At 41.6% G+C, this 25451-nt stretch overlaps 1 protein-coding gene across 4 annotated transcripts; it reads left to right on the plus strand.

Annotated features, from left to right (window-relative positions):
* Positions 1–268: 268 nt before the first annotated feature.
* On the plus strand, positions 269–14718 carry LOC116044489 (SLAIN motif-containing protein 1-like). 4 transcript variants are annotated; one of them, XM_031291731.2, is made up of 10 exons: positions 269–844; positions 2786–2916; positions 7705–7848; positions 7946–8059; positions 9283–9432; positions 10113–10487; positions 11455–11466; positions 12592–12741; positions 13092–13422; positions 14023–14718. In XM_031291731.2, the coding sequence occupies exons 1-10, from the start codon at positions 405–407 to the stop codon at positions 14096–14098; spliced, it is 1923 nt and encodes a 640-aa protein (XP_031147591.1). In that variant the 5' UTR covers positions 269–404; the 3' UTR covers positions 14099–14718. The 4 variants fall into 4 exon arrangements, with proteins under 4 accessions (XP_031147591.1, XP_031147592.1, XP_031147594.1 ...); XM_031291732.2 differs by lacking the exon at positions 11455–11466; XM_031291734.2 differs by lacking the exons at positions 7705–7848; positions 7946–8059 and adding an exon at positions 9867–9909.
* The last annotated feature ends 10733 nt before the right edge of the window (positions 14719–25451 follow it).

A 25451-nucleotide genomic window follows, 5' to 3' on the forward strand; every position in this document is an offset into this window, starting at 1 on the left:
CAGAACAATTAAGCCATCAAATTAATGGATACTGACTAATACGTAACAGTTATGGGCGCAAATGTGCTTGAAACAATATCTTCTAACAATCTATCTAACAATTCGACTATTAGCTTTTGAAAAATGAAATGGTGAAAGTACTCTTATTTTGGATACTAGCCCATAATTTATACTGCGACAGGTGCAATGTGTACCTGTAGTCAGTGCAGTGAGTAGGGAGGCGGAGGCTGGGGTGTGCTGGAGGGGTGGAGTCATATATAGTCTCACACTGGGTTACCGTCCAGACAGATTACTACGCTACCGGAATACAGAAACCAGCCTGAGAACAACGGGTGAGCCATTTCTCATCTCATTTGGAGGTGGAGTAGCGGCTAGAATAGCTTTATTTTTTGTGTTCTGGTCCAATGGAGGCAGCGGTACTGAACCACTCGATAATGACCGAGGTCGACTGTAACAGCAACACCTTGAACGCCGAGTTAGAGGTGAAGAAGCTGCAGGAGCTGGTCCGGAAGCTGGAGCGGCAGAATGAGCAGCTGCGGACCCGGGCGAGTAGCTGCTCCGGCAGCCCGCAGGTGCTTCCTCCATCCTCGGCGTGCGTGCTCGGCAGCGCCGGGGGATACCCCCTCCCCAGCCCGCTGCCCACCTTGCTGTGTCAGTCGTCCTTGGAGGCATTCGTGCCCCCGGAGGAGCCTTTCGACTATTTCCAGCCGCACTCCGGTGGGGATGGAGCAACTGCTGCTGCGGGGGAGGAGGCGGAGGACGGATCCGAGCCGTCGCTTCTGGACGAGCTGGAACTTTTGGATTTTGATTCTCTGTGCTGCTCAGACGAGTCTGATGAAACATGGTAACTGTTTTAAATTTTCCAACCATTTGTTGCTTTATGCAGTTAAATCATGTCGCCTGCATGCAGAGGCCACATGTGTGTTGTAGATGCTCCTGTTCATTACGCCTGGTTTTCTCATTGTGTCTGGACGTAACCAGTCCAGCCTACTGCAAGACAAAGCCACACACACCTTGGAACTGAATTAGCTGAGAAAGAGAGAGAGACCACTTGTTATCAGGGCTGCACCGTGCTGCCATTCTTCCTCTGTGCAGGAGACAAATTAATATCAAAATACCATTGGCTGAATGCTTTATTTGCCATGCTCTAAAACCAAAATTTCCAACAGATAGTGTAGCCTAACTGTTCTTGCTGCTGCCATTTCTTCCAAAAAACTAATATCCTGTCATGTATTGCCTACTTCCAGTAAGAATTGACATGTGAGGTTGTTGCAAAGAGACCAAATCAAAATCAGGAACTCACATTTGGCTGACCATGTTGCATCTTGCAGAGTGAACTGACCATCTCATGCAAATAAGCCAATAGGAAGCCAGTTTGTTGACAGTTATAGGGCTGCAACTAACTAAGTTGTTTTCATAAGTACCCAATTGATTTTGCTTTTTCAGTTAATCAATACAGTTGGCTATTAGAAAGTGGCATTAAACAGCAGTCCTGCAATAAATCCCTACATTTAAGATTTGTAGAGAGGTGTTGATTCACCATGTTGGAGGATGTAGTTTATGGTTACACTGAGAGGTGTTTCTAATATTTTGTCTACACCGTTTATATCAGCAAGGTCAGAGTGCATGGTAGAAACCCAAGAGATCAAAGTTATCTTTGAAGAGTAAGGAGTACTGCTGATTCTGCACTGCAGCACATTTGCATTCATCTTTTGTTTTTGTGTTTGGTGTATTCACATTGCAGGCATTTCCCCTCCTCCTGTCTGGGAATAGTAACCAAGGTGTTTGTGTGTCCCCATCCACGTCTCACCTGATGTCAGTGAAGGTTTTAATCTATAATTCAACTCCCTCTATGATGCCCGAAGAGCAAAAAAAATTGTGGCGAAGGAGTTCAGGACTGTCAGAATAATCTGATCCACTCCGTTTGAACAGAGTAGCTCCTCTTCCTCATATCGGAAAAGGATTGTTTGGTGGCACAAAAGAATGATCTCTCAGGGACTACATGGAGAAATAGTCCCAACAGGGCAATTTTATAATACTTTAATAACATTCAAATCCTACAAACAATGCAAAAGAAACCACAGTGATGTTGGTATGACATTTGCATAGAAATGGCACCTGCTACTTGTCATCTCTGATTGTGTTTCTATGGAAAAACCAAAACAAAAGATAATAATAATGTATGTTAGCAATGAATTATTTTAAAGTAGTAAGATATGTTATATACAGTGTTGCAATCTTTCCTTTTTGTTGCGTTTTCAACTTGGATGCCATCACGTCTCTTATAATAAATAGTTATGTTTCCATCCAATGAGCAACTGAAATGAAACTGTTGCTGCTTTTCACTGATTTATATCATAGTAAACCAAATATCTTTGAGTTTTGGACTGTTAGTCGGGCAAAAAAGACCTTTTGAAAACCTTTGACTCTGGGAAACTAGGATTGGTATTCTTTCAGTATTATCTGGCCTATTATAGTAAAAAAAGAAAAATCATGGCTGAAAATAATCATTAGTTGCAGCCCCACCTTTGTAAATACCTGCAGAACAAATGACATCAGCCTCCCCTGCGCTTGTGTTAGTGCTAATAAGCATGCTAAATTGAGATGATCAGCATGGTAAACATTATACCTGCTAAACATCCACATGTTAGCATTCAAACAGATCGCAGAGCTGCTAGCATGGCTGCAGACTCTCAGGTGCTTTTAAATAGTAGCCTACGTTGTCCTGGGACAGTTTAGGCGATTGTTTGACTCTCAGCATTTCAATCTGTGTCTCTCTCTCCAGGTTGTACGTGCCATCAAAAGCCAGAGAGCCCACAGCTGGCTCCCTCACACCTCTGCAGTGGTGCCGGCAGGTTCTGGACAAATCAGAGGTGGAGGTCGCCAGGAGATCGCTGTCCCTTCGCCTGGAACAAGGTACCAAATGTCACACCGTTTGTGTGTGGAAAGAAAATGAGTGATTGGCCCCAGGGCAGGGTTGTGTTGTACAGCTAAAGAGTCGGCAGTGCGAGAGACTGTTGTAATAGGGTGTTGTTATATTAGAAGTTATTGTGTACTATAACCACACATGGATGTGTGTCTGCGACGAGCTAAGTGAGTGACATCACACCTTTTTGTTTTGTTACCAAACGGTTCAGCTGGAACATAGAGCTGTGCTTGCAAGAAAGGTGACAGCAAGAAGATACATTTTAGATTTCCAGTTTCTAAATGTCTCTTTTTATGGCGCTAAAGATGTCAAATGTGCAGACAAAAACAAGGGCCGTCACCATGTCGGGGGGGGCTCTGGGTGCTTACTGTAGTTCCATTATCGCCTGCTCGCCCCTTTCTCACTGGGAGATGCCCAGTACAACCAGTTTAGTTAAGTTTATTGGTTTACACATATACAAATACTACAGATTAATATACACATAATCAATAAACGATGTGATTGAGAGATGAAAAAAACAAAACTCACAGGGGCTTAATCTTAACCAGAATGCAATGCAGATGTAAGGATCTTTTTTGTTTTTAAGGAGTTAAATAGCTGTGTTCGTTTTGGCGTGCGGATGTCTGAGGGGTGAAGGAGTTTCTGTCTAATGAACAATGCTGGAAACGTCTTACTGGAGTTCAGTCTCAGGGTGTTACTAATTTCAGATTTGTCACTTTTCCTTAAATAAAGATGCGCATTAGAAGAGTATTTCATGTTGTAGATGATTTTACACCTCATCTAGGCCTAGTTGACATCTCCAGATGTGGCTGTGGCTTCCTCTCTTTTTTTTTGTCTTCCTTTTGTTTTCATAAGATCTCTTAGTAGATTAGTTTGCAGGATGCTGCTCTCCTTCAGGCTGTTTTTAAACTGATGTACACAGCTTTTATGTTGCTGTCTTGCCAGAAGGAATTTGACTGAGCGAATGCTCAATGACTCACACAACACAAATGTTGGCCAGGAAGAACTGTTAAATTGCTTCTCCTCTAGACTTTATAGATAGATGCTCTCGCTGACTTGTGTAGGAGGCAGTCTGGCACCAAAAATAATGTAATTTTCAGGAGTTTGAGATGGAAGTGATCAGAAAGTGATGGGCTGGTTCATGTTAAGCTTGTGTTTATCTTGTCAGCCTCAGGCAGAGATGAGGATGTACAGTACACAGACTGTGCAATGAAATCAGTGGAGTTCCCCTTTTTAAGTACAATTTTAAATTACTTTGAGTATTTCCATTTTGTGCTTCTTGATACTTTAGAGATGCCACAAACAATTATATTGTCTTGATTCATTGATTAAGCGTTTGTCATGTCAGAAAGTTGTCAAAAATGTATAAAAAGTGACTAGATCCACAGGTAACACGATCCAGGTTGAAGGGCAGTCACCTTCACTGTGACTAATGGGACTCAGCAGGACAGTAGACTTCACAGACTATAATCTGTCCACACCTTGTAGCATTAAGCAGATCAGTCCCGGGTCACCTTACCTGCATGTCTTGGCATCACTTAATTATATCATGCACCACTGAAGAAGAGGAAGAACAACAACATGGTGAGCAGGAAGAGCTGAGCTTCCCCAAAAAACACACCAGCTGTCATGGTTACTTCAAGATCTGAAAAGTCAAGACCTGAGAATCAATAGTGGTGTCTTAGTTTGCGTTCAGCGTTGTCATGGTTACCACTGGCGCCTGAATCGACTTTTAAAAAATGGATTTAATGTCTTGATCTTATCTACAAGAGACCTGGAAAAAGCAGATCAGGCTCGTGTGTGTGTGTGTGTGTGTGTGTGTGTGTGTGTGTGTGTGTGTGTGTGTGTGTGTGTGTGTGTGTGTGTGTGTGTGTGTGTGATGGTGCTTTGGCTCACATGCGTGGGTGCATTTGTGTGAGGCTGCTTTACCACACTTTCAAAATAAAGTCTGCAGTATTTTTCGAAGAAATGCATTTTTGCTGGACTTAGAGCGAGGCAATATATCGACATCGATGCTAGATATCATCTTTCATTTTGGATATCGTGATATGAGACAAGTGTAATCTTTTCCTGGTTTAAAGGCTCCATTACAGTAAAGTGATGTTACTTTCTGAACTTACCAGACTTACTAGCTGTTTCATTATTTGCTTTTACCCACGTAGTATTATTGGTGATCATTTATCAAAATTCTCATTGTGTAAATATTTTGTGAAAGCACCAATAGTCAACCCTACAATATCGGCATTGATGTATTTGGTCAAAAATATTGTGACATTTGTCTCCATTTCACCCAGCTCTATCTGGACTGCTCTTTTTGTCAGTGGCCGGTTCATGAAAGCTCCTACATTCACTGTTGAGGTCCAGCAGCACTGATGTTGAGGCACTGAGGTCAGGGCTCTGTGCAGGACCATCAACTTCTTCATCAGTTGGGCTGCAACTAATGATTATTTTCGTTGTTGATTAATCTGTCGATTTTATTTTCTCAATTCATTGATCAGTTGTTAGTTGTGGTCTATAAAACGTCAGAAAATGGTGAAAAATGTCGATCAGTGTTTTCCCCAACCCCAGGATGACGTCTTCAAACATATTTTTCTGTCCACAACTCAAAGACATTCAGTTTTCTAGGAACAGAGGAGTGAAGAAACTAGAAAATACTCATATTTAAGAAGCTGGAATCCAATTTTTTTTAAACTTTTGACATTGAAGAATTACTCAATAATAATAATAATAATAATAATAATAATAATAATAATAATAATAATAATTAATTTAATGGTTGATGATTAATCTTAGCAGCTCTATTCCACACCAAACAGGGGAAAACCATGCCTGTAAAGACCTTGTAGTATCACCATTGTGTTGTCTGGTGTCCACATACTTTTGGCTATCTCTGATATTAATATTTGGGTCACAGCGTCGACCCTTGACTTGGCTCGGTGCTCTGAAGTTGCACCAGCTGTGCAGCTGGTTGCATCAGAGGCCCTGGTCCTTTGCATCGCTGTGTTGGCAGGCCGAGGAATCCTCCCAGCAGCTCGGCCCTGCTATCTCTCTCCGCCTCTCAGTACACTGAAAATGGAGAGCTGTTGCCATGGAGACCATTTACATGAAAGGAATACCCCCCCCCCCCCCCCTTCTGTAGCTTTAAATGGCTTATATTTGACAGGTAGTGGAGAGAAATCTTCCTCCTGCATCTTTGGGAGGATGTAGGCTTCAATAATACACACAGCACATTTTGATGCATCTTTATTCCCAAAATATTTGTCACTGGTGCTTCAAACCAGCCAAAGTGTGTGTGTGTGTGTGTGTGTGTGTGTGTGTGTGTGTGTGTGTGTGTGTGTGTGTGTGTGTGTGTGTGTGTGTGTGTGTGTGTGTGTGTGTGTGTGTGTGTGTGTGTGTGCTGAATACAGCTTTGTCCTTTTGTTTGAAGCTGTTGAATAGAGCGGTTGGTAACAGTCACAGTGCTGCTGAGGTAACCGCTGCACAGTACTGCCCTCTCTTCAAACATGGTGTGTTTGTGCGTACATTTCTGTTTTTGCATTATTGTTGTTAGAGCCAGTTAAGGTTTTGGAGCTTTGAGGTGAGAAAGGGCGTAAGAATAAATATAGTCTGCATAGACTTTGTACTTCCATCTGTGGAAGTATCTGGATATCCCTGATTCTGTGACTTTAATTTAGCAGGAAAACAAATGGGTGGTTCAATAGCTGCAGAAAAATAAAATAACAGCTAAACAGTTATCTGTCATCTGCTTTTCTAAATAGAATGAAATCATCAAATAAAAACCTGGTTGGACACATGCATTATGAGGCATTTATATATGTTGTTGTTGTTGTTCATTAAATACTGACCAAGCATTAACACATTACTTTAAAGTCCTAACTAAAAAGAAGGAAATGTGGTCGTATGCAACCACATTTTGCCAGAAATCTGCTCTACTGCTTCAACAGCACAGTGGAAGACGACATTTTCTTTGTGACAAGAAGCAAGGTGGTGTATGGGAAGTGTAGTCTTAATACTGAGAGAGGCAGACTTGAGCTGCAAGTTCAAACCTGAATAAATGAGAAGAACCGAACAAATGCACAAAAGCTTTTAACAAAACACAGTAAAGGGGAATATGTTTTGGAAGAATGGTATTTGTGTGATCTCTGGCTATGTGAATGGAGGAAAATATTTAACAGAATTTTCTGACCGATGTTGCTTTTAAATTAAAGATTAGATTAAACTCCAGGTATCGGACAGGTTTGTACCAAGCGTAGTCAAACTTTATCTTTAATAATATGGAAAGCAAACAGCTGGTTGTCTTTACTGATGGAATCTAAACTTTTTACAGCTAAGACATTAATGATGTAAATTAATATTCAACTTGTTTTTTTAAGAGAATGACTTTGTCTCAGTGACTAGCTACGTTTACATGCACATAATATTCCGTTTTTTGTCCCTGTTCCGAAAAAGACGATATTCCGACTAAGCTGTTTACATGGCTAATGAAAGTGAATATTCCACTAATATTCCCGTTTACATGTATCTGTGCAAAATACAATTTGTTGGACCGTGTGAACACATCCTCCTTCTTTCATTCCTTCAACCAGCTTCTTGAAAAGGTCGGTGTAGCGATGTTTAAAAGTTGCTGTGTTTCTCCTTATCGGGTCTGCAGCCTTGCAAACTGTTGGCTGGTTGATATTTGATATCCACTTCTGATGCATAAAGGTATGATTTGTTGTATTAATAATATCCCCACTGCCTGTTTCTCCTCCTGCAAACCCACCCCCCTCCCTCCTCAGTGTCCAGGTGGCGTAGCTCCCTTTCCAGCCCTTCTCCCACCTCCTCCCCCGGCCCTCCCCTGAGTCGAGTGGCCGGAGTGTCACCCATCAGCTCTTCTCCGTCAGCCAAACCCTGCTCCACTCCCCAGTCGGCTGAAAGACATGGTAACTCAGGACTTGGCGGTTTCATTTTAAAGCCTTTTCACCTCTGGAGCAGCTCTGACAAATATTTGTATTATTAAACGCCAAATTTCTCCCTTAGTTCCAGCCCTCTCCTCCCCGCTCCACCCGGTCCTCCATCGGACGCTGAGCCCTGTAGGGAAGGATCTGTCCCCTGTTTCGGAGAGGACTCCCACCTTCTTCCCCGCCAACCGCAGTAAGCCCCAATGCTCCTGCTTTACACACATCTTACTTCCTGCTTTCCTTGTCTCATATGGAACAGAACATCAAACTGAATACCAACTGTGCTTTTTATCGCAATCAGAATATTAATGTGCAGGTAGGTGCGAGACGCTCGGTGTAGAACTGGGTCAGCCACCCACAACTGTGTTGCCATGTAAGTCGTGGGAGTAAGGGAATATATTTCCGCTGAGGCTTCAAGCAACGTTTCAGTCGCAGAGATCCCACTGTGCCAAAGCCTTTTGTGCATTATTCGTGATGGAAAGAAATAATGTTCCAGACGCAGCGGAGAGGGCAAAGCTGCAGGGAACGAGAGAGCCCACATTGGAGTACCGTTCAGGGTTTATGTAGTAACTGCCAACGGGCTCACTGTTGGCTTTTTTAGCCCAAGGCTCAATTCCATGACGGTGCTCATCCAAACAGCATTAAAAAACCAGGGCTTACTCCTTTTTTTCTTTTTCATTCCTTTTACATATATTGTGTGTTGTTCCAAAAATAAAACTCACTTTCATCTATCACAATTTATGTAATACATTCATATAAAATTATATCTTTTTTTGCCTTCCCACAACTACAATAGTTCACAATAGTGAATGATTTTCAGTTTTTGGGTGCTTATCGGTATGAAAAAATCCATAGAAATTCAGCAGCAACATGTCCAAACTACTGAGGATACTAACATATATTGCTGTGAGCCGTTTTAATGCTGTAGGGACTATTTCACTAGTTCCAGTAAACTACCATTAGAATTAAGTGAGACAATATGGAGTGTGGGTGGAAGATGAGCCAAAAAGCCTCATAAAGTCTGCAGAAAACTTGGCCCAAGTTACCACATTAGATCAAATGTGAAAAAGGTAATTGGAATAACACCAGTGATGGGAAGGATTATTTTAGAGAGCCGTCACAGTGCACAGATATCAGGAATATCATTAACCTTAACAATATTTCTGCCTCGCTGGTACTTAATGGACTCTAATTCTCAGAGCCAAGCATGAGCCCTCCTTAGTTTGGATCCTTCATCTTTATGTAGAGGACACTCAGAAGACTCAAGGGCTTTTCTCATTACTGAACGTTGTTGAGCTGCAGTGACTGTCTCGTTTGTCTAACACCGTGTCAGAAACAACTGGAAAAGGTAAGATGAGGAGAAGTGGCACGAGTCAAGCCCGGTTTTCTGAAGCTGGTTTTATTTTTGTTTTGCAGGCCGCAGCCTCCGGCGCTGCGCCCTCAGTCTTCAGTCATCCGTGGACAGTGACCTCGGTTCTTCAGAGGTGGAGGACGACTCCATCACCCTGGGATACAAACTGCAGGACCTCACCGATGTCCAGGTTATGGCCCGACTGCAGGAGGAGAGTAAGTTATTGACTCTGTTCGGATTTAAACAACAGACACCCAACGCTAGGCAAGAAAACATGCAGTAGTTTGGCTCTTCAACATGCCTAATGACAGTATTTCTGTCCCCAGAACCGCTCCTGCTCTGAGAAATAGTGTATAATTTAAAACTGCAAATTGCAGGCTGGCTGTTCTTTATTTGAAGTCGGTGACTCCCTGAGACATTGCATGGAGTAAATTTTGGGTTGAATAAACCTTTTTTTTTCATGTTTATCTTAAACATATACCTGCATTTCAAGCTAAATCTAGTCAAAATGATTTCTGAACATTATTGGTGAAATGTATTTCAGGTTTTATTTTAGTGTGTCTGTGTTATTGTGCGCCAACTGACTTGTTCTGCTGTTCATCCGTCTCTATTGTTCCCTCCTTTCTAATATTTTAACATATGGCACCAGATCTCAGGGCTCATCGCTACTTCAGCTTCATTAATCCCAGGAGGTGACGTGTGTGTGTGTGTGTGTGTGTGTGTGTGTGTGTGTGTGTGTGTGTGTGTGTGTGTGTGTGTGTGTGTGTGTGTGTGTGTGTGTGTGTGTGTGTGTGTGTGTGTGTGTGTCTGTGTGTGTGTGTGTGTGTGTGTCTGTGTGTCTGTGTGTGTGTGTGTGTGTGTGTGTGTCGCTGGTCCTCATATCTCGCTCCCCCAGGTCTAAGACAGGACTACGCCAGCACGTCGTCCGTCCTGGCCAACCGCCGCAGCCAGAGCTTCACCTTCCAGCTCAGCCAGCTCAGCGCCGGCCTCGACCTGGAGGAGGAAGACGAGGACGACGAAGACTACGGCCTCCTGCCCCCACCGCAGCCGCGCCTCACCCGCCTCCCGCACTCCCACACTTTCTCCAGCATCCGAGACTGGCGAAGAAGCACCAGCTCCCTGTCCACCCCGCCTTCCACCCCCTCCACTCCGCCTTACCCCTCCGCAGGGTTCGCCTTCCAACCTCAGCCCCTGGGCCTGGGGCTGGGGCTGGGGCTGGGGCTGGGCAGCCCCTGCGCAGCCGAGCAGCACAGCTTCCGACCAGGATCAGGTGAGAAATGACTCTGATGTACCTGCACCAAATGGCAGACAACCAAAGTTTGCAGGGTTCAAAATGAGCACCATCTACCAGCCAAACGCTGGTAAAGAAATGCAAGTGGCTGGTAGATTTGCTTCACTCACCACCAGCCATAAAAACAATGGTGATCTATTGAGTGGCTGGTGGACCAAAAATGTTAATCTTTTAATAACTAACCCTGAATGTTAGTAAGAAAAGATAAGATAGACTTTATTGATCCCACACTGGGGAAATTCCCTTGTTACAGCAGCTCAAAAATGCACATTAAATATAACTATAGTAGGAAAAAAATAGAAAAAGTATTATAAGAAATAGAAAAACAACAGGAGTAACAATAATAGTAACATGTACACTATAAACACCTTTTATGTACAGACAGGATAGATAGATAGATAGATAGATAGATAGATAGATAGATAGATAGATAGAATTTAATATAAATAGTAACTACCTGGTGTGGCATTTAGCAGCAGAAGAGCCAGATATTTGCCTAAGGAGATGGCGGAGACTCAAACGGCTAAAAGAATATCAAATATTGGACTTGCCTTCATTGGATGGCCAAAAAACACGACTCCAAAAAACTCAAATGATATACTCAGGCAGCCTAGTATTGCACATCTATAAAGTTGGGGGACTCGCAAGAGACAAGTAGAAGTAGCATGTAGCAGTGGCTGAGATACCCATAAACCATGAAGCCTACACTTCCCATAATGCAACCTCTTCTGATTCTCACTTTAAATTTTCAAGTCAGAAAAGCGAGGTAGAACATGATTGCTTAGACTTTATAACTTTGAAATATACTGCTCTCATTTCTGTCAATAGTACTAATCAGTTATCTCTCTGTTTATATGTTTTGTACGTGTAATATTTCTGTGTGTATTTGTATATATGTGTACGCTGTTGCGCGTATTTCTTTGGGGGAAACAATCATGGCGTCCAGCCGAATATGAGAGTAAGTCAACATTGTTTTTCACTAAATCCAAAGTGAAATGTAAGTCTCCTAACCTCATGAACCTTTAAACAATATTCTAACTTTTCTGTGATTAAACACAGCAACATTCAACCCATTAATTCATCACCTGTAACTGTGCTTTCTTACAATTTGTCTCATTTTGAGATCCCATCTTCGCTCTCTAACCATGTGTGGACGCCCCGGGCTGACCCCCACTGATGTCCTTACTCTACCACTTAATAATAACTCTGGCTAAGCCTCTTGTACAGTCCAACCCACTGTTAAAGCCCTCAGACAGGCGCGTGTTCCCATTTCTGAGGCGGAGATGAGAGAGAGTTTGATGGGATTAGAGTTAGGAGAGTATATCTGACTGAGGAGGCTGGAAGCTGTTGTTACAGGAGAGATCACCGCCTCAACACAAAGCTTTATGTGGCGTCTTAAGGGATGGAGTTGTAAGAAAAGAACACGCTGACCAACAGCTCACAACAAAAGCAATCAGGTGGAAAGAGTACAAAAATACTCAACTTAAGTAAAAGTACGATTACTTTGATGAACTTTTACTTAAGTACAAATATAATTATTAAAAGTAGTTCATTTAAAATTTACTCAGAGTAAAAGTTAGTTACCTTTTAACAGCGAATGGAGATATATTTTTTTATATATATGCCTATTTTAATATCTTATTTAAACTTATTTAATTAAATAACAGTCTTTTGCGATTTGTTAAGGGCACAGAGCCAAAAAAGTAAAAAAAAAAAAAATTAAAAAAAGCGACAAAAACCTTGAAAAAAGCAAAGAAACTAAACAAAAGAAGCGACAAAAAAACATTTTGATTTGAGTTTGTTGACTGGTATTTGGCCATAACAACGGATTTGATTTAAAATGTAGCAAAGTGCAATACTTCAAACAAAACATACCTAAGTAAAAGTAAAATTACAGATTTTAAAAACTACTCTAAAGAGTAATAGTACACACAAAAACGACTCAATTATAGTAACGCGAGTAATTGTAATTTACTTTCAACCTCTGAAAGCAATATAAGTAGTAAAACAGCTCTATTGTTACATCACAGGCTGCCCTAGTGCAGTGTTTAACTTCATTTCTTTATGTTTGTGTCTCTTTCAGATAAGCTGCGGAGGAGCATGCCTAACCTTGTCAGAGCTCCCAGCATGCCTAGTGTGCCCATTCCAACCAATCCTAGTGCTTCTCCTTCTTTGCTTCGTAACAGCCAGAGTTTTGATTCGTCCAGTGGGCTGGCTCGACTGCAGTCCTTCAGTAAGATACAGATTCTCTCATATACAAGTGAATTTGTATTTTCTTAAATTTTTTTTGAGTTTATTATTATCTTGGGAACAAAAGAACAAATCCCACACTCTGCTCTTGCTATAGCATCACCGTTTATTTACAACAACAAAAAATCTCTCAAATGCTGTAAATAAACGGCGATGCTATAGTACGAGCAGAGTACAGGATTTGTTCCTTTGTTTCCAAGTTATGTTCTTTTCCAACGCACCTGCACAGAAGAATTTTTGGTAGTCTTTTCTTCAAAAACGTCTATTATTATGAAACCCACATACAGAAGGATCTAATTTAATCTTGTATCTGTTCTCTCCATCCACCTCCAGTCCCCTCCCCAGGCCAGCTGCAGAACAGGGTCCAGAGCGTCGGGAACTTCTCCACGTTGTCACGGCAGCCGCTGAAGGCCACCGCCTACGTCAGCCCCACCATCAAGGGCTCGGCCCCCACGCCGGCCTCCACCAGCCTCCAGTGTCTGAACGTCAGCAGCGGGGGGAGCAGCGGGGTTGCCACGGGCATCCCTATGCTCAGTAAACCTCCGGGCGGAGCAGGGCCGCCGACTTCCACCCCAAACACGCCACGCAGCAGCCTGCCCCGCCCCGCCTCCTTTGTTGGCACCCCAAGCTCCACCCCCCGCAGCAAGGGCCAACCAGCGCGGAGGTAAACACTTTAATTTAATACAAGTAGAGCTGCAGTGATTAATCGATTAGTTGTCAACTATCAAATTAATCACCAACTATTTTAATTAGCGATTGATCGGTTTAAGCATAGGTGTAGTTTACTAAATAATAATATTTTCCTTTAAATAATTAAAGACATTTGCACCATAAATTGATGCAGAAAAGGCACAGATTGTTGCAGAAACATTCACCACAATCCAGGGTATGAAGTGTTTGATTGAATTTCCCCCAATTTTGAACCCAAAGTTAGGCCCTTGGATCATTTTCTATGAAAAAAAAAAAGTAATAGTTTTCTGATATCTTGTTGAATGTGAAGGTTTTCTCATTTCTTCACTCCTCTATGAAAGCAAACTGAATATCTTTTAGCTGTGGACAAAACAAGACATTTGAGGACGTCATTTTTTTCACTATTTTCTGACATTTTATTGACCAAACAACTAATCGAGAAAATAATCGACAGATTAATGGAAAATAATAATTGTTAGTTTCAGCCCTAATTGCTAGATTAGAAAATGTTTGTGCTCTCTTATACAGGTTGTCAGATATGAATAATTGACCGTTCCTTCATTATTTTCTGCAGTTTACTGACGCCTCCAAAGAGCCTGTCCACCCTCAGTGCCCTTCGTGACAGCAGCTGGAGGGACGGCTGCTACTGATGGATGGATGGACTGGTGGAAACCCCGCTGGCTCGGGTAACTCGCCACACCTCAACATAAAGCTTTTCCTTGGGGATGTTTGAATGGGTTTGACCAAAAAGTAACTGTAACCTTAAATCTGCTTAAGTCCTGCATAGAAGAGTTCTCCAAAAGGGCCACAAGTGAACTGATCTCTCGTGTCATCCATTGAATTCTATGCAGAATTTCTTCGGGGAAGGCGGGATGTCTTTTTTCTGGATTTGAGTGTATGCAGATCAGGTCTAATTTTACCGACAGCTTGACGCTCCTGAGTTTGGTCCGTGCCAAGGGGGAGTTGTTCCCTGTTGCTCTTGTGCAATAAACCACTGGCTGTAGGGTACCAGTAGTACTAACCTGCTAAAGAGGCCTGCCACTTTTTATAAATAAAGAGCCTCACAATACTGTACGTATTTATATATTTATTTTAAATACCTTTTTTTTTTAACTAATCAGGTGTTTTCCCTCTGGCAACAAGCGCCAAAGATGCTGCTAAAATGAATCCGTCCCTGTTGGTTTGGGCACATTTGGTCTCATTTTTACAAGGTCTACTGTATGTATCTGTGTACAAAGCTTACTATTAAATGGCTATTTATATAAATATATATTGATGCAATATTATTGAATTTTAAATGTGACCAAAAGGAAAAAGTGTGAATGTGTTTACAAAATTGTCTCACCATGGTGTCACTAAACTGTGCATATTAACACTTTGAAATAGTTTAACGCCCTATAAGGGATATGTTCTTGTTGCACTTTGTATAAATCTCTGAACTTACTGATGTTCTTATCTTCTGTTTACTAATGTTTGCACTTCCTTTTACATTTCATCTTCTGGATTTAGGGATTTTTTTTTTTTTTTTTTTTTTGTGGGGAAGATTTCAGTTATACACGGCATAATGTAGCACTGTTTCTTTGTAATATTTGGCTTGTGTTTTTAAATGGCCGTCACTATGGCACATTTCACAGAATCCTGCCCCTTTTGTTACTGTGATGAGCTGAATGAGTGAAACATTTGAATAAAACACACTGAATCAAATGTGACTTTTTCCCTCAGTACTTTATTTAGAATTTAAACCTGCAACTTTTAACTAAATAGTAAACGAGTTTAAATATACACTGCCTTTGCTTTAAAAGCAATATAACCCTGTTCTTTGAATACAACCACACACTGGAGTTGGCATGCTCCGATCAGTATGTGATAATAATAATTCATAATAATTAATATTAACAGTCTGTGGTGGTAATAGTAGCACAGACATGTTGCCACCTAGTGGTAGAATTAGGGGAATCTAGACTCCTAGCCCCAAAAGGTACAATTTCACTTTGAACCCTACGATTTGCAATGAAAAATCTCAGCAGTTTGAACCTGAAATAAAATGTATACTTAGAACATTTCTTTGAGAAAAACGTGTACAACAGCAGGTGCATGTAACGCTTTGAGACCCAGCTCTCACACTTGTATGTAATTAGCATAAATAAGAATTCCTGTATGGAGGACCAAATTAGGTTATAATCAATAAATACATGTTGGAAGATGACCAAATAAATAAAAGCAAACCTTAATTGAAAAAAAAACACATACATTGAAGTAATACAAAAAAATGCATTTATTAATTGATAAATAAAATAATATACAAAGAAAAAGGCTTGAATAAATACTGAAATATTCAAATGCATATATAAATGAATACAAAAATACATGACTGCTGGTAATTATTCGGAACATACATTTCTTGCATTTACATACATGCAAATAAAGAATGAAATGAATGTTATATAGACATAAGTGTATGTAGAAATGTAGAAGTACAGTACTAAAACTAAAAATGTAAAATACCCAAAAAAAACAAATGCTGATTATTAGAGTTTCAAATTTTTTTCAAAGCATTCACACGTTCATCTTCCAATGAATAACTTAACACTTTTATGCATGTATTCATTTTCAAATCCATGTGTTACTTATGTGTTTTCAGCATTCATTTCAGTATTGATGAAGTCATTTTTTGTCTTCCATATTTAAGAAGTGTATAACTTCTTTTATATACATCCAACAAGTTGTAGTCTCCGTAGCAGGATTGTAGCGGGTGACATGGGAGCAAAGGACCACCAGCAGAATCTAATGTAATAATGATAGACACGAAACAAATAAGTCTGCAAATAATCACTCACAACTGCAGCTGCAGAAATGGATAAATAGAGTAATAGAGTAGTGGGTCATGCCTAAAATGTATTTGGGCTCATAACTTCTACAGGTTGAGAGGACAGCTAAAATCATCCTGTGCTTTTGCTCAGTGAAATGACAGTAACTTGAGATGGGACCTTGAGTGTGTCCGTAAATGTTGAGGTCAGTCAGAGGCTGACTGTATGTCACACACAGCAGTCTCCGTCCTTAGACAATGATCATCCGCGGCACTATTCACACAGCAGTCTCCGTCCTTAGGCAATGATCATCCGCGGCACTATTCACACAGCAGTCTCCGTCCTTAGGCAATGATCATCCGCGGCACTATTCACACAGCAGTCTCCGTCCTTAGGCAATGATCATCCGCGGCACTATTCACACAGCAGTCTCCGTCCTTGGGCAATGATCATCCGCGGCACTATTCACACTGCAGTCTCCGTCCTTAGGCAATGATCATCCGCGGCACTATTCACACAGCAGTCTCCGTCCTTGGGCAATGATCATCCGCGGCACTATTCACACAGCAGTCTCCGTCCTTGGGCAATGATCATCCGCGGCACTATCCACTCGCCGTAGGCCGGATACACAAACAAACACGGTTCCTGTGTCCCGTTGCTAACTTACAGCTAGCTTATGCTAACGTCTGTACAGTTGGTACTGTGGCTGTTTTGGGGGCGAACAGACAAACGAGCCCGCGGTCACATTCACCGGAATGATGCTAGGCGAAAAGTATGAATCGCTGTGAGAAGGAATATGGCGTTTTATATCGGTTTTGTTTGTGTTTCTGCAAATAGACGGTTGCAGGTGGACTGGTGTTGACACGGTCCGTGGGAGCTGGACGTCCGCGGGTTTGTCTTTGCCATTGTATTCATGAGCATCTCCACATTCCAGTGCTAATGCAAACTATAAATATAACTGTACATTACATTACTGTACAACAATTGATTGTTGTTGTATGCTTTTACTTTGACTGTCAGCTGTTAATGAGAAAAGACTTGCCGGCTCACATGCTTGTGTTGTTAGCTCAGTGGTTACGTGTTTGCATGGGTTTAATTCCTGCTTGTGGTAGAGATATTTCCAGTGACAGGACTGTTACCTTGTGTGTGTTAGACCCAGGTTGTGTTGTGGTGTTTATGCTGAAGAAGTCTAATAGGACTATATGTAGTGATAGAGCAGAGTGTAAGCTGCTGTCTTCCCTGTGTTACATCTTCTAAACCCCCCCTGGTCAGGTGGCTGCTTTGGTGTTCAGAAGGTCGTAGTTTGAAGCCCTCGGCAGGTCTGCTGGGTTTGAAGGAGTAAACGCACAAAGCAATGTGTGAAATGTTTCAGAGAATTAGTGCTGAAGCTGAATGTTCCGTTAGCTCACGACACTGATGGCAGCGTTAGTTTTAGAGTTGTTGCTAAGGTCATTTAAGAAAGAAGTTAGAAACATGTATGAATGTTGACAAAACTTTAAAAATGGAAACATTTAGCGTTTGTTCTTGCCCGGTTCAGATGACATCATTTGAGTGCTTGGATCATAAAACAATTAAATACGGGAACATTAAATCAAACGCACCCTTCCAAGCGCTGTGTGTGTTTATTAAGTAAAGAAGTGCCCACCATTATTATGCCAGAGTTCCAGAAGTTGCATAGTCCGTGTTGTTGGAGATGTTTGCCATTAACGACCCACAGCTCTGAATATCAGGCAGTCAGCTGTAGGAGAAGTTGACGTTAGCCAGCAGTAACTAAACAGCTTTGGACAGACGCTTCCCTCCAGCATGGATTAAAAAGCCACAGGTCAAACACTGACACTGGAACAATTTAGAAGCAATTCATGAGAAAAGTAACTGTTGTTTATGTCAGCAGCTGTCTTTTCTTGTTGGAAATGTGATGGTGGCGGGTTGTTGTATGTGGGTTTTGGTAGGCGGCCGCTGTTTTCACTACCGGCACTGAATCGTTTAGTGGTAGTGGGGTATCGGACCCCTTTCCCCCCTGGTTGCAGCCCTAATATTAATACGTATCACACATTTCATTTGTTACGGTCTTTCTGTGTCAGCTGGATTGCAATGCAGCTGCATGCAGTTGACCTTAGGGTGCAGCTCAGACACTAAATGATGTCAACAAAACACGGCCTGTCCTCTGCTTGTGAGCTCCAGTTGTCAGCACTAGTAGCTTTACCGTGTGTCTCGGTGTCTTTTATTCCTCCTTGAGGGAAAGAAATGGACCCAAATGTGTCGAAGCAGAACAATCCAATAAACTCTTGTTTTCTCTTGTTTTCTCCCCAGATGAGTGCAGAGTGTCCGGACCACAACGGAGAAGTTCTTTCACTCCATTCATGCCTTTTTCATACCGTACTCACTGTATACTCATAGTATTGTATGCCATGAAAAAAAATTAATAAAAAAGTAAGTAATAGTTGTAGTCAAATTATGTCAAAAAAATCAATGAAAAAGTCATACAGAATGTCAAAAAGTGTTATTACATAGTTATTACATTGTAATAACATGTATTATGTCAAAAAAGCTGTCAAGTTGTACAGAATGTCAGTGTTATTACCTAGTTATTACATTGTAATAACACTGTTATAACGTGTTATGTCAGAAAATCTGTCATAAAAATGTCAAAAAGTGTTATTACACAGTACATAAAAGTGGACGTAAATTATATTTTGTCCAAAAAAAAATAATTCTAAATTCCCCCCCCTTTCAAATTTTTATTTTCTGCTCCTTTCTCTGAGTTTATCCTACTGTTCTACTTTGGACTGTGTCTTTCTGAGTTGTCCTACTGATCTCTGCCTTGCTCTGAGTTCTCCTGCTCTGGTCTCTCTCTCTGAGTTCTCCTACTCTTCTCTGAGTTGTTCTACTTTGGTCTCTTCCTTTCTCTGAGTTCTCCTACTCTTCTCTGAGTTCTCCTACTCTGGTCTCTCCCTTATTCTGATCCTTGCCTGTTCTTGTCTTAATACTTTCCTAATCTCTTCTTGCCTGCACTTCCTTTCCTAACCTCTCTTTCCTGTCTAAGGGGCCTATCTAAGTGCACATACGCTGGCACCGAGCTGGTCTTGAACCCGACACCGGCGCCTTTAGTGTCGAGAACAAACCAACCGCGCCACCAACGCACGTACGCACGGAACACTTCTCCGGGTGTATTTGTCTTTGTCATTCTGGGTGTAAAGCTCAAAATAAATGGACTGTCCCTGTGTTGGAACCCATGACCTTTGTGTCTTCCAACCAGCGTTCCTTCACACCGAGCTGTCAGATCTACAAGCAGCACCACTTTAGTTGTGTATTTGTCTTTGTATTTTGGGTGTAAAGCTCAAAATAATATTCATCATCCCTGTGTTAGAACCCATGACCTTTGTATCTTCCAACCAGCGTTCCTTCACACTGAGCTATCAGATCTGATGTAAGCTGCATCTGTTTAATTATCTATTTGACTTCTTCATTTTAGGTGTTGGACCTTAAAATGTAGTGTGCCGTAAAAGAATTGAACCCACAACCTTCTGAACAGATTACATAGTGTTCGTCATGTTGAGCTACACCTGAAACTGGAAGTTTTCTGGTTGGAGGTTGTATTTAACGTTCACATCACTGAGGAGAGAAATTAAAAAGAGCTTTTGCCTGAGCTGGGATTTGATCCTTCAACCTCACATTGTTGCATCAGCATCTTATCCTTGTGAGCTATTCCTCAGGATTGAAATTTTTTTTTTTTTTCGTTCTATTATTTGTTCTTCACACTACCGGGAAGAATCCTTGGACATCTTTAGCCAGACAGGGGAGCCGGGTTGGGGGGGGTGCTAAATCGGATCTACTAGGCGCGTCGATGTCAGAGGACGTGCCTGGTGGCCTGCCTTATATTGCCTCTGATTGGCTTACCAATCTCCACTCCTCACGCCTGAACCGAACCACGTCTAGTGGATGTGATCTAGCATTCACTGGGAGGCATCAGCTGAAAAAAGCTACACATTCTTTGTCCCACACAGCATTCAGCTGCTCATTAACAAGCTCCGGCCACATGGTCCGATGTGGCACTCTTGGACTTGCATGGTGCTTTGAATGTTCATTATAGAGAGAGAAAGACAAAGGATGTGTAGCCTCTTTTAGTCCCCTGGGGGCAATAAAGGTTTCATGCATTCACTCATTAATTCAGTCATTCATGTGCCCTCCCACTCCTGAAGGATTTCATTATGAGAGAGATAAGTGGCTGAGTAGAACAGGCTGATGCCGCTCAGTAAAATGCTAGATCACATCCACTAGAGTGCCACATCGGACCATGTGGCCGGAGCTTGTTAATGAGCAGCTGAATGCTGTGTGGGACAAAGGATGTGTAGCTTTTTTCAGCTGATGCCGCCCAGTGAATGCTAGATCACATCCACTAGACGTGTTGACGTGGTTCGGTTCAGGCGTGAGGAGTGGAGATTGGTTATAGGGTAAGGATAGCAGGGTAAGCCAGTCAGAGGCAATATAAGGCAGGCCACCAGGCACGTCCTCTGACATCGACGCGCCTAGTGGATCCGATCTAGCATCTATCCCCCGGCTCCCCTGTCTGGCTAAAGATGTCCAAGGATTCTTCCCGGTAGTGTGAAGAACAAATAATAGAACGAAAAAAAAAAAAAATTTCAATCCTGAGGAATAGCTCACCAGGATAAGATGCTGATGCGACAATGTGAGGTTGAAGGATCAAATCCCAGCTCAGGCAAAAGCTCTTTTTAATTTCTCTCCTCAGTGATGTGAACGTTAAATACAACCTCCAACCAAAATACTTCCAGTTTCAGGTGTAGCTCAACATGACGAACACTATGTAATCTGTTCAGAAGGTTGTGGGTTCAATTCTTTTACGGCACACTACATTTTAAGGTCCAACACCTAAAATGAAGAAGTCAAATAGATAATTAAACAGATGCAGCTTACATCAGATCTGATAGCTCAGTGTGAAGGAACGCTGGCTGGAAGACACAAAGGTCATGGGTTCTAACACAGGGATGATGAATGTTATTTTGAGCTTTACACCCAAAATACAAAGACAAATACACAACTAAAGTGGTGCTGCTTGTAGATCTGATAGCTCAGTGTGAAGGAACGCTGGTTGGAAGACACAAAGGTCATGGGTTCCAACACAGGGACAGTCCATTTATTTTGAGCTTTACACCCAGAATGACAAAGACAAATACACCCGGAGAAGTGTTCCGTGCGTACGTGCGTTGGTGGCGCGGTTGGTTTGTTCTCGACACTAAAGGCGCCGGTGTCGGGTTCAAGACCAGCTCGGTGCCAGCGTATGTGCACTTAGATAGGTCCCTTAGACAGGAAAGAGAGGTTAGGAAAGGAAGTGCAGGCAAGAAGAGATTAGGAAAGTATTAAGACAAGAACAGGCAGGGATCAGAATAAGGCAGAGACCAGAGTAGGAGAACTCAGAGAAGAGTAGGAGAACTCAGAGAAAGGAAGAGACCACAGTATGCGTACGCAGAGATCAGTAAGACAACTCAGAAAGGGACAGTCCAAAGAAGGAGAAAAGTAGGATAAATTCAGAGAAAGGAACAGAGCAGAAAATAAAAACTTGAAAGGGGGGGAATTTAGAATTATTTTTTTTTGGACAAAATATAATTTACGTCCACTTTTATGTACTGTGTAATAACACTTTTTGACATTTTTATGACAGATTTTCTGACATAACACATTATAACAGTGTTATTACAATGTAATAACTAGGTAATAACACTGACATTCTGTACAACTTGACAGCTTTTTTGACATAATACATGTTATTACAATGTAATAACTATGTAATAACACTTTTTGACATTCTGTATGACTTTTTCATTGATTTTTTTGACATAATTTGACTACAACTATTACTTACTTTTTTATTAATTTTTTTTCATGGCATACAATACTATGAGTATACAGTGAGTACGGTATAAAAAAGGCATGAATGGAGTGAAAGAACTTCTCCGTTGTGGTCCGGACACTCTGCACTCATCTGGGGAGAAAACAAGAGAAAACAAGAGTTTATTGGATTGTTCTGCTTCGACACATTTGGGTCCATTTCTTTCCCTCAAGCAGGAATAAAAGACACCGAGACACACGGTAAAGCTACTAGTGCTGACAACTGGAGCTCACAAGCAGAGGACAGGCCGTGTTTTGTTGACATCATTTAGTGTCTGAGCTGCACCCTAAGGTCAACTGCATGCAGCTGCATTGCAATCCAGCTGACACAGAAAGACCGTAACAAATGAAATGTGTGATATGTATTAATATTAGGGCTGCAACCAGGGGGGAAAGGGGTCCGATACCCCACTACCACTAAACGATTCAGTGCCGGTAGTGAAAACAGCGGCCGCCTGCCAAAACCCACATACAACAACCCGTCACCATCACATTTCCAACAAGAAAAGACAGCTGCTGACATAAACAACAGTTACTTTTCTCATGAATTGCTTCTAAATTGTTCCAGTAGCAGTGTTTGACCTGTGGCTTTTTAATCCATGCTGGAGGGAAGCGTCTGTCCAAAGCTGTTTAGTTACTGCTGGCTAACGTCAACTTCTCCTACAGCTGACTGCCTGATATTCAGAGCTGTGGGTCGTTAATGGCAAACATCTCCAACAACACGGACTATGCAACTTCTGGAACTCTGGCATAATAATGGTGGGCACTTCTTTACTTAATAAACACACACAGCGCTCGGAAGGGTGCGTTTGATTTAATGTTCCCGTATTTAATTGTTTTATGATCCAAGCACTCAAATGATGTCATCTGAACCGGGCAAGAACAAACGCTAAATGTTTCCATTTTTAAAGTTTTGTCAACATTCATACATGTTTCTAACTTCTTTCTTAAATGACCTTAGCAACAACTCTAAAACTAACGCTGCCATCAGTGTCGTGAGCTAACGGAACATTCAGCTTCAGCACTAATTCTCTGAAACATTTCACACATTGCTTTGTGCGTTTACTCCTTCAAACCCAGCAGAGGGCTTCAAACTACGACCTTCTGAACACCAAAGCAGCCACCTGACCAGGGGGGGTTTAGAAGATGTAACACAGGGAAGACAGCAGCTTACACTCTGCTCTATCACTACATATAGTCCTATTAGACTTCTTCAGCATAAACACCACAACACAACCTGGGTCTAACACACACAAGGTAACAGTCCTGTCACTGGAAATATCTCTACCACAAGCAGGAATTAAACCCATGCAAACACGTAACCACTGAGCTAACAACACAAGCATGTGAGCCGTCAAGTCTTTTCTCATTAACAGCTGACAGTCAAAGTAAAAGCATACAACAACAATCAATTGTTGTACAGTAATGTAATGTACAGTTATATTTATAGTTTGCATTAGCACTGGAATGTGGAGATGCTCATGAATACAATGGCAAAGACAAACCCGCGGACGTCCAGCTCCCACGGACCGTGTCAACACCAGTCCACCTGCAACCGTCTATTTGCAGAAACACAAACAAAACCGATATAAAACGCCATATTCCTTCTCACAGCGATTCATACTTTTCGCCTAGCATCATTCCGGTGAATGTGACCGCGGGCTCGTTTGTCTGTTCGCCCCCAAAACAGCCACAGTACCAACTGTACAGACGTTAGCATAAGCTAGCTGTAAGTTAGCAACGGGACACAGGAACCGTGTTTGTTTGTGTATCCGGCCTACGGCGAGTGGATAGTGCCGCGGATGATCATTGCCCAAGGACGGAGACTGCTGTGTGAATAGTGCCGCGGATGATCATTGCCCAAGGACGGAGACTGCTGTGTGAATAGTGCCGCGGATGATCATTGCCTAAGGACGGAGACTGCAGTGTGAATAGTGCCGCGGATGATCATTGCCCAAGGACGGAGACTGCTGTGTGAATAGTGCCGCGGATGATCATTGCCTAAGGACGGAGACTGCTGTGTGAATAGTGCCGCGGATGATCATTGCCTAAGGACGGAGACTGCTGTGTGAATAGTGCCGCGGATGATCATTGCCTAAGGACGGAGACTGCTGTGTGAATAGTGCCGCGGATGATCATTGTCTAAGGACGGAGACTGCTGTGTGTGACATACAGTCAGCCTCTGACTGACCTCAACATTTACGGACACACTCAAGGTCCCATCTCAAGTTACTGTCATTTCACTGAGCAAAAGCACAGGATGATTTTAGCTGTCCTCTCAACCTGTAGAAGTTATGAGCCCAAATACATTTTAGGCATGACCCACTACTCTATTACTCTATTTATCCATTTCTGCAGCTGCAGTTGTGAGTGATTATTTGCAGACTTATTTGTTTCGTGTCTATCATTATTACATTAGATTCTGCTGGTGGTCCTTTGCTCCCATGTCACCCGCTACAATCCTGCTACGGAGACTACAACTTGTTGGATGTATATAAAAGAAGTTATACACTTCTTAAATATGGAAGACAAAAAATGACTTCATCAATACTGAAATGAATGCTGAAAACACATAAGTAACACATGGATTTGAAAATGAATACATGCATAAAAGTGTTAAGTTATTCATTGGAAGATGAACGTGTGAATGCTTTGAAAAAAATTTGAAACTCTAATAATCAGCATTTGTTTTTTTTGGGTATTTTACATTTTTAGTTTTAGTACTGTACTTCTACATTTCTACATACACTTATGTCTATATAACATTCATTTCATTCTTTATTTGCATGTATGTAAATGCAAGAAATGTATGTTCCGAATAATTACCAGCAGTCATGTATTTTTGTATTCATTTATATATGCATTTGAATATTTCAGTATTTATTCAAGCCTTTTTCTTTGTATATTATTTTATTTATCAATTAATAAATGCATTTTTTTGTATTACTTCAATGTATGTGTTTTTTTTTCAATTAAGGTTTGCTTTTATTTATTTGGTCATCTTCCAACATGTATTTATTGATTATAACCTAATTTGGTCCTCCATACAGGAATTCTTATTTATGCTAATTACATACAAGTGTGAGAGCTGGGTCTCAAAGCGTTACATGCACCTGCTGTTGTACACGTTTTTCTCAAAGAAATGTTCTAAGTATACATTTTATTTCAGGTTCAAACTGCTGAGATTTTTCATTGCAAATCGTAGGGTTCAAAGTGAAATTGTACCTTTTGGGGCTAGGAGTCTAGATTCCCCTAATTCTACCACTAGGTGGCAACATGTCTGTGCTACTAT

Source organism: Sander lucioperca, chromosome 24 (assembly GCF_008315115.2).
Source record: "Sander lucioperca isolate FBNREF2018 chromosome 24, SLUC_FBN_1.2, whole genome shotgun sequence".
NCBI lineage: Eukaryota > Metazoa > Chordata > Actinopteri > Perciformes > Percidae > Sander > Sander lucioperca.